The sequence below is a fragment of the Rhinoderma darwinii genome, chromosome 11 (assembly GCF_050947455.1).
Source record: "Rhinoderma darwinii isolate aRhiDar2 chromosome 11, aRhiDar2.hap1, whole genome shotgun sequence".
In the NCBI taxonomy this organism is placed as follows: domain Eukaryota; kingdom Metazoa; phylum Chordata; class Amphibia; order Anura; family Rhinodermatidae; genus Rhinoderma; species Rhinoderma darwinii.
In genome coordinates this window covers 91,105,230-91,113,906 of record NC_134697.1, presented here as the reverse complement: position 1 = coordinate 91,113,906, position 8,677 = coordinate 91,105,230, and the positions used below count along the sequence as shown (strand labels likewise).

At 51.5% G+C, this 8,677-nt stretch overlaps 3 protein-coding genes across 3 annotated transcripts; all 3 read left to right on the top strand.

Moving 5' to 3' along the window:
* Positions 1-387: 387 nt before the first annotated feature.
* LOC142664009 (histone H1.5-like) lies at positions 388-1,125 on the top strand. Its single transcript, XM_075842889.1, has one exon. It carries the CDS (start codon positions 416-418, stop codon positions 1,103-1,105), a length of 690 nt encoding a protein of 229 aa, XP_075699004.1. The 5' UTR covers positions 388-415; the 3' UTR covers positions 1,106-1,125.
* An 848-nt stretch (positions 1,126-1,973) lies between these two features.
* On the top strand, positions 1,974-2,384 carry LOC142663023 (histone H3). Its single transcript, XM_075841318.1, has one exon. The coding sequence runs from the start codon at positions 1,974-1,976 to the stop codon at positions 2,382-2,384; it is 411 nt and encodes a 136-aa protein (XP_075697433.1).
* A 3,032-nt stretch (positions 2,385-5,416) lies between these two features.
* Positions 5,417-5,809, top strand: LOC142664008 (histone H2A type 1). The gene has a single exon (XM_075842888.1). It carries the CDS (start codon positions 5,417-5,419, stop codon positions 5,807-5,809), a length of 393 nt encoding a protein of 130 aa, XP_075699003.1.
* Positions 5,810-8,677: the final 2,868 nt, after the last annotated feature.

Here is an 8,677-nt window from a genome sequence, read left to right as displayed (position 1 = left end):
AGCTCCCGCAAACACATTTATCTTGTCCGATCACAGCGACGTGCAGATCGTCAGAACTATGGCAGAGATCCCGGGGCCTCCTCCCGGCTCCTTCCCAGCATCTCTGCCAGTGAAGGCTAGAAATGAGTAGGGGGAATGTCAGGGAGGGGGAAGTCGCGTAGAGAGCCCGCTCGCCCGGCCGCTTCTAGTCGGAAAGGGCTCTTATCCCGGGCAGGGAAGCACAAGGGGAGAGCGGAGCTTCACTCCTGTCAGATGAGGAAAGGAAGGACATGTGATCAGTGTCAGCCAATAGACGCTCAGGACAATCGCAGCAAATCACCAAGCAGCCGCTGTACATATAAGAGGCGCCCCCATCTCTGTTCTCAGTGTTTTTCCCTCGCAGAATAATTGTTTTAGTGGATTCCCGTGTTATACGATGGCAGAGACCGCACCAGCCGCCGCTGTCCCTCCCACCGAGCCTGCCGCCAAATCCAAGAAGCAGCCGAAAAAACCTGCAGCAGGGGGCGCCAAGAAAACCAAAAAACCCTCCGGTCCCAGCGTGTCCGAGCTCATCGTGAAAGCCGTGTCCGCCTCCAAAGAGCGCAGTGGGGTGTCTCTGGCCGCCCTGAAGAAGGCTCTGGCTGCTGGAGGATACGATGTAGACAAGAACAACAGCCGCCTGAAGATGGCGCTCAAGACTCTGGTGACCAAGGAAACCCTGCTCCAGGTGAAAGGTAGCGGCGCCTCCGGCTCCTTCAAGCTGAACAAGAAGCAGCTGGAGACTAAGGACAAAGCGGTCAAGAAGAAGCCGGCGGCTGCTGCCAAATCCCCGAAGAAGACTCCGGCCAAGAGCCTGACAAAGGCCAAGAGGCCTGCCGCTGCCAAGAAGGTGGCGAAGAGCCCCAAAAAGCCAAAACCTGCCCCCAAGAAAATAACAAAGAGCCCAGCAAAGAAGGCGGCCAAGCCCAAAGCTGCCAAGAGTCCGGCTAAGAAAGCTGCCAAGAGTCCGGCTAAGAAAGCTGCCAAGAGTCCGGCTAAGAAAGCTGCCAAGAGTCCGGCTAAGAAAGCTGCCAAGAGTCCGGCTAAGAATTCGTCTAATTCCAGGAAGACCGTGACGAAGAAATAACCGAGAGCCGCCCGTTTCTTGTCCCACAAAGGCTCTTTTCAGAGCCACCACCTTCTCCCCGGCAGAGCTGTATGATCACTGGCCGCTTTTTCCTCCGGTACAGACAGCAGCGCGATCCTGAGATAAAGGAGGCGCCATCATCGCGTGTGCACGGAGGAGCTTCATGTCCCTGTTACTCTATGACAAGTGTCATTTCTGGTCATCTGCGCTGGACGCCATAGCTGCTGTATCCAGACCTCCACAGTGTCCGTCCCGTCACTATGGTGTAACATCCAGGCAGAGTTTATCAGGTCACAGTCCACCAGGTGTAATGTGTGAATAAGGACCGGGGCAGCAATAGACTTGTAGCTTACAGCACAGGATCCACGTGAAGGAGGCCGATGGTTTACACTCTCTCCGGTGTAAATAGAGCACAATGTCCCATGCTCCTCATTACACGTGGTGGATGGTGACCCTTATATGCTGCCTCTGGATACGGGGCACAGTGTTCTGTGTAAGGATGGGGTGGGGGATTGTCCCTTTGTGTAATCTATAAAACCACTGAAGCGGCGGATGATGGGGAAGTTGTCTCTTATATAACGCTGTGTACGTGATCTGCGGACATGGAAATACAGTGAGCTGTTATTAACACCCCCTGCTGTACAAGCTGCGTGTGGACGTCATGTAAACCGGTGTCCGCCTCTTCGGAACGGTGATTGGTGGCGAATATCACATTTGCTTTGTCGGTCGCATATTTTTTTTATGAAGAAGCCAATAGAATGTAGGGGTGTGTCTTTCATGGACCAATGAGGACACGCTCAAGTGTATAAATACTCTGCTCTTTCCTCTCCTCGTATCAGTCTACAAGTGTGCACGTTGTTGTAGAGCTATGGCCAGAACAAAGCAGACTGCGCGTAAATCCACCGGCGGGAAAGCGCCCCGCAAGCAGCTGGCTACTAAAGCTGCACGGAAGAGCGCTCCCGCTACCGGCGGAGTGAAGAAGCCTCATCGTTACCGCCCGGGCACAGTCGCTCTCCGTGAAATCCGCCGCTACCAGAAGTCCACCGAGCTTCTTATCCGTAAGCTGCCTTTCCAGCGCCTGGTGCGAGAGATCGCTCAGGACTTCAAGACCGATCTGCGCTTCCAGAGCTCAGCAGTCATGGCTCTGCAGGAGGCCAGCGAGGCTTATCTGGTCGGACTGTTTGAGGATACCAACCTGTGTGCCATCCACGCCAAGAGGGTCACCATCATGCCCAAAGACATTCAACTGGCCCGCAGGATCCGTGGGGAGAGGGCTTAGGTCTGAACCCGGCAACGATTACAACACAAAGGCTCTTTTCAGAGCCACCAAATCCTCCCTCAAACGAGCTGAATCCTTTTCCTCCGTTAATTCTACCGCGACTCTCCCGCTGGCTTCTCGGTGCTCTGCTATTAATATGTGGAGGTGCCATTGTTAACCCTTTCAGTGCTTAGCGCCATTTACACTATAACCAGTCCCCGTCTCTAGCACTCAGGTTATCCGGCCCTTTTCATGTGTTATGCCGGGTGTCTGCGCTGTATTCATCACCTCGCTCTCCGGCTGTATCGCAGTGATAACCCGCCCCATTCCTCACTGATGACCGCAGATCGCTCTTCCGATAATAACCTCCGCTGCTGCTGCGAGGAATGACGCCGTTATGTGCAGCTAATCATCCTCCGCTGACCAGTGTGGGCGGAGTCCTTGTTCCCTACTCCTTGTAAAGGCAAACCAGGCGCAGCGTGTAGGGTGGGGGCGCACGTATCCTCCGCCCGGTGTGAACACAAGCGCAGGGGAATTATACTCTTATTCTGTGAGGTCATGATCATCGGGTGTAGTTCTGGTCACCGTTGTAAATCAGAGATCTAAACGCATTAACACTGCCCGAGTCCTCTCCTCCCTATTCATTCTATAAAGCCGTTGTGCTGGTGGCCGGAGGGGTGATCTGCGGGCACACAAATCCTGAACCTGACGGCAGATAACGAGCAGCCGCCATACTAATCCAAGACGTCACGCTTGTTCCTTGTTTCCCTTAACATTACGCTTTAGATTTGGGGCAGATAGAGATTACACAGCAGTCGCGCTATAAGCGGGAAAAGAGCGGCCGGTATTGTAAAATGAACGTGCAATTCAAAATCTGAGTTAAGCCAATCAACGGGAGGGGGAGGGATTGGTAATGTGAATTTACTTAAAGAAACGCCCCGGAAGTGACATGTCTTACAGTTCTCTCTCTGGTCCGCCCAAGGTCTATATAAAGACGCGCCCCGCGGTTGTCGGTACAATAGTTCTCTTTAGCTCCAGCTTACAAGATGTCTGGTCGCGGTAAAGGAGGAAAAGGACTCGGAAAGGGCGGTGCTAAGCGGCACAGGAAAGTGCTCCGTGATAACATCCAGGGCATCACCAAGCCTGCAATCCGCCGTCTAGCTCGCAGGGGAGGCGTCAAACGCATCTCCGGTCTCATCTATGAAGAGACTCGCGGCGTCCTGAAGGTTTTCCTGGAGAACGTCATCCGTGACGCCGTCACCTACACCGAGCACGCTAAGAGGAAGACCGTCACCGCTATGGACGTGGTGTACGCGCTCAAACGCCAGGGCCGCACACTCTACGGCTTCGGAGGTTAATTCCGCTCCTGCTCAGCTCCATCTTACACAACACAAAGGCTCTTCTCAGAGCCGCCACATCCTCTATAGATCAGCTATGATGTCTGCTGGTGACCGCTCGTGTATCTGAGCAGTGACCTTCTACTTCTATATACACGGGGGTAGGGGCTTCAGTATCACGTCGGTCTTCCAGTGAGGAGCAGGATATAGGACTGCAGTGTGTCCCCTAATAGCGTCCTAGAAGCAGCTGACAAATCGGTCTTGGACCAGAGAGTGTTAATCTGAAGGGAAAGAGTGCCTTAGTGCTATACTTGCTGGCGAGTGATCCTCCGGCAGGAAAACACATCCTCGTAGCGGCGCTGCCGGACGCCGTTTGTGCCGATGCCTGCACGTACAGGAGTGGCAGAAACTCACCGCTGAATATCCGCTCAGTTGCTCATAGCGCTGTATAAGCGCACGAGCAGTGGATCAAACAGCGGACTTGCTGTGTTGCTTCTTCGGCGTCCAGCTTGCTGCTGGGCAACGTGCTTTCCGCAATCCTTGGAGAGAGGGCCAGTGTTTTCTTAGCTGCTGTCACTGCTACTAATGTTACGAGATTCTTACAACAAACAATAAATCTGTTACTGGGACCAACTTTGACACAAGTATCGGCTCGGCCCGTATCTCATTCTGCCGGACGGCTGGGATTAATAAGGCTGCTGGCAATAAATCTGTTAACCTCTAGTACTAATAATGAATCTGTCTGCTGTCCCTATATAGGACTCACTTTATTACAGTAACGCGTGCAGTTTCTTGCAGAGCAGCATTTAGTGAGACGCATTCAATGAATGAAAAAGGAGAAAACTGATGCAGCTGATACGGCATTTTACAAGAGCAAATCCCAATGTTGGAGGGGCCGTGTTTTCCAAGCTGCTCTCATTGCTACAAATGTTACGCGATTTTCAAAACAAACTAGCAATTTGTAGCACCAAGTTCCACATAAGTATGGACTTGCATTGTCTTGTATGTCACTTTGCCAGACTGCTGGTATAATCGCGCTGCTGGCAATACAATGACAGGAAACAGAATGCACCTATTTCTACTTCGTACTAACACTGTGCGTTGTCTATACTTAGGACTCCCCTCATCCCACTAACGCATGAAGTTGCTGCAGAGTAACATTTACTGAGACGCATTCAGAGAATGAAAAGGACAAATTGATGCAGCTCTATTCAGAAGTAACATCTAATATCAGAGCTCCAATAGTGCGGTACTTGAGGGAGACGAACATTACAGCCCAGTTTGTCCCCTTTATGCCCCCACTTTTGATATTTGATTTATGTAGACCAGCGGGAATAAAGACATGCGCACGAATAAGCACAAGATGGAGGCGGCAGCTCTGTTGTAGACTTGGTGGGGGCTCTTAGAAGAGCCTTTGGGTCCTTCCTGCGGGGACGGGGCACATTACTTGGCGCCTAATGAGAAGAAGCCGCCGCTGCTGCTTTATTCCTGCTCCATTCGAGTTCAGGCGGGAGATGTTCCTGTTGGTAGAGACAGAGGAGGGGGCGTGGTGTTATCTGCGAGTCTATAGAAATATTCTACTTCCTCATTGGCTACAGCGTCTGGCGTTGAATATCAGTTTTAGATGCGGCCAATCAGAGAAGAAGCTCTCTGCTCCATCCGGGTATAAGAAGTGGCGGTCGGAGCGCAGCTGTTAGATCTGATCAGATAATAGACATGTCTGGAAGAGGAAAGCAAGGAGGCAAAGTGCGGGCTAAAGCCAAGACCCGCTCCTCCCGGGCAGGACTTCAGTTTCCTGTCGGTCGTGTGCACAGACTTCTCCGCAAGGGTAACTACGCTGAGAGGGTCGGCGCCGGCGCTCCGGTCTACCTGGCCGCTGTGCTGGAATATCTGACCGCTGAGATCCTGGAACTGGCCGGAAATGCCGCCCGGGACAACAAGAAGACCCGAATCATCCCCCGTCACCTGCAGCTGGCCGTGCGCAATGACGAGGAGCTCAACAAGCTGCTGGGTGGTGTGACCATCGCTCAGGGAGGCGTCCTGCCCAACATCCAGGCCGTTCTGCTGCCCAAGAAGACCGAGAGCAGCAAAAGCGCCAAGAGCAAGTGAGCGCCGCTTATCCACATTTAACCACAAAGGCTCTTTTAAGAGCCGCCCACGTGATCCTTAGAACAGAGCTCTCACCGCTGATCTCCGATATGTAAACGTTCTGCGCCAGATAAGTGGCTCTGCTTGTACAGCGATCTACCCATATGAATTCATATACTGCGTGGTTTCACATTGAAGAGGAAGCCGTACGGTGGGTGGGTGTAGAACTGCGTTACTCATGACCTATACATTCACTACTGCCTCGTGCAGATGGTGGCGCTGTCCTCATTGGTGCACTAACTATACTGTACAGAACACATTACCCGTTAGTGACCGCCAATATGCCTTTTCACGGCTGCCACTAACGGGCTTTATTCTGATGCATAGGCCTTTTCACGGCACTGCATCTGAATAAAATTGTGGCGCCGCGAAAAGAGATAGCTCCCTGCTCTCAGCTAACCGAGGTAGCTGAGGGCTTGGAGCACAGTCTGGGGACCGTTGTTGCGGTCCCCAAACCGGCGATCGCCGGTATTCAACGAATACCGGCGACCGCCGTTACAATTAATACAGCGGTTGAAAATTTACATTTTTATCTCCTCTCACCATGAATGTTTGGTGAGAGGAGATAAAAAACTACTTGTTAGGCCCCCGATCGTGCCCCCCCTCCCCCCAACCGCCGGAAAAAAAAATGGCGCACGCATGCGCTGTCAGTGAAAGGCAGCTATTCTGCCTGTAAATAGAAACTGATCAGGGACCGTTATAATTGGTCCCTGATCAGATGGTCACTGTGATATACCTATCACAGTGACCATAGTCCCAGATTTTCAAAATACAGCACAAGATTTGTGCTCTTTCCCTCCCTCCTCTCACTGTAGTTGATCTGTGAGAGGAGAGAGAGAGATACTATACAAATCTTGTGCTGTATTATACTGTAAAATACACCACATACATACTCGCCAGTGTTCAGATATTATCCGAATATTGTCCGTAATCACCCCAGACTACCCGTAATCACCCCAGATTACCAGTAATCACCCCAGATTACACGTAATCACCCCCGTTTTTTTGTTTGTCTTCTAAAAAAAAATACAATTATTAGTGTGGTGAACATGAACCGCAGAAGCCGCAGAATGTTCTCTGCAGAGCAGGCATACGCCATGCTATGCTCTAGCGGTTCCGGCAGTGATACGGACACTGCGTCAGAAGCAGAACTTGGCTCAGAAAGTGACACAAGTTCTGCTTCTGCCACTGGACCCCCCAGCCCTATGGTGGTGGACGCAGCGGTCAGCGGTGAAGCGTCGGGAGACGGGCCTAGTACTGCAGTCCCTTCCGCAATTTGGGATCCTGCAATTGCTTTCTCCCCCCAAGTTTTGCCATTTACAGCGACTCCAGGCATCAACGCAGATGTCTCAAATTTTAGTCCCTATAATTTTTTTCATTTGTTTATAGGCGATCAGGTCCTGGAAATAATTGTCCAGCAGACGAATTTATACGCCAGGCAATTTGGCACCCAAAATCCCAGGTCTTGCTATGCCAGAGGATGGATCCCCACAACAGTTTCTGAAATAAACATTTTTTTGGGAATTACCCTAAACATGGGCATAGTAAAAAAAACCTCTATCCGCTCCTATTGGGCTACCAGCGCTATCCATAGCACGCCTGTATTTGCAGCCGTTATGGCCCGAACGCGCTATGAGACTCTAATGCGTTTCATGCATTTTTCTGACAATACACAAATCCCCCCAAGAAGTGACCCAGCCTATGATCGCCTCAACAAACTGAGACCCCTCATCTCCCTCCTAAGCGACTCATTTTTCAATTTATACACCCCAGGCCAAAAACTAGCGGTAGACGAGTCCCTTATGTCCTTCAAGGGCCGTCTATCGTTTCGCCAATACATCCCCTCCAAAGAGCCCGATACGGAGTGAAACTCTATAAGGTGTGCGAGAGCACAACGGGCTACACCTGTGCCTTTTTTATATATGAGGGCAGGGACCGCCACCTTAATCCCCCAGGATGCCCAGAGGATATTGGCATTAGTGGGAAAATTGTCTGGGAACTCATGGTGCCATTCCTACAGAAAGGGTACCATGTGTACACCGACAATTACTACACCAGTGTCCCCCTGTATAAGTCCCTCCATGCTGCTAATACAGGGGCCTGTGGGACGGTACGAGAAAATAGAGTCGGCTTCCCTCAACGACTGGTGTCCAGGCGACTAGTAAGGGATGCGTCACTCTCATTCACCAGTGACCAGTTGCTCGCTGTCAAATGGAGTGACAAAAAGGAGGTGTACATGCTCTCCACCGTGCACGAGGACACCACAGTGGCAGTGAGAGAGAGGGGCTCTACCTCTGATAAGAGGAAACCGGTCTGCGTTGTGGACTATAACAAGTTCATGGGGGGAGTCGATCTATCTGACCAGGTCCTACAACCGTACCTGGTCAAGTGCAAAACTAGGGCCTGGTATAAAAAGGTAGCGATCTACCTCATCCAGATGGCCACTTACAACAGCTATGTGCTGTACAAGACCCAGGGAACGCTCAGTTTCCTCCAGTATCAGGAGAAAATTATAGAGCGCCTCCTGTTTGACTCCCCCGCACCTGGAGACTCCTTTGAGTCGGAGAATGTCAAAAGGCTCACTGAGCGCCACTTCCTTCACCCCGTCCCTGCCACTGTGAACCAAAGATACCCCAAAAGAGATGCCGGGTGTGCAGTAAGCACGGAAGGAGGAGCGATTCCCGGTTTTACTGCCCCATGTGCCCTTCAAATCCAGGCCTGTGCAACTACCCCTGTTTTGAGTCCTACCACACCGTATAATTTAGGGAACACCAAAAAGGGTGGGGGGGATTCTTTTTAGGGAGTCAATTTCATTTATTCATATTTTAT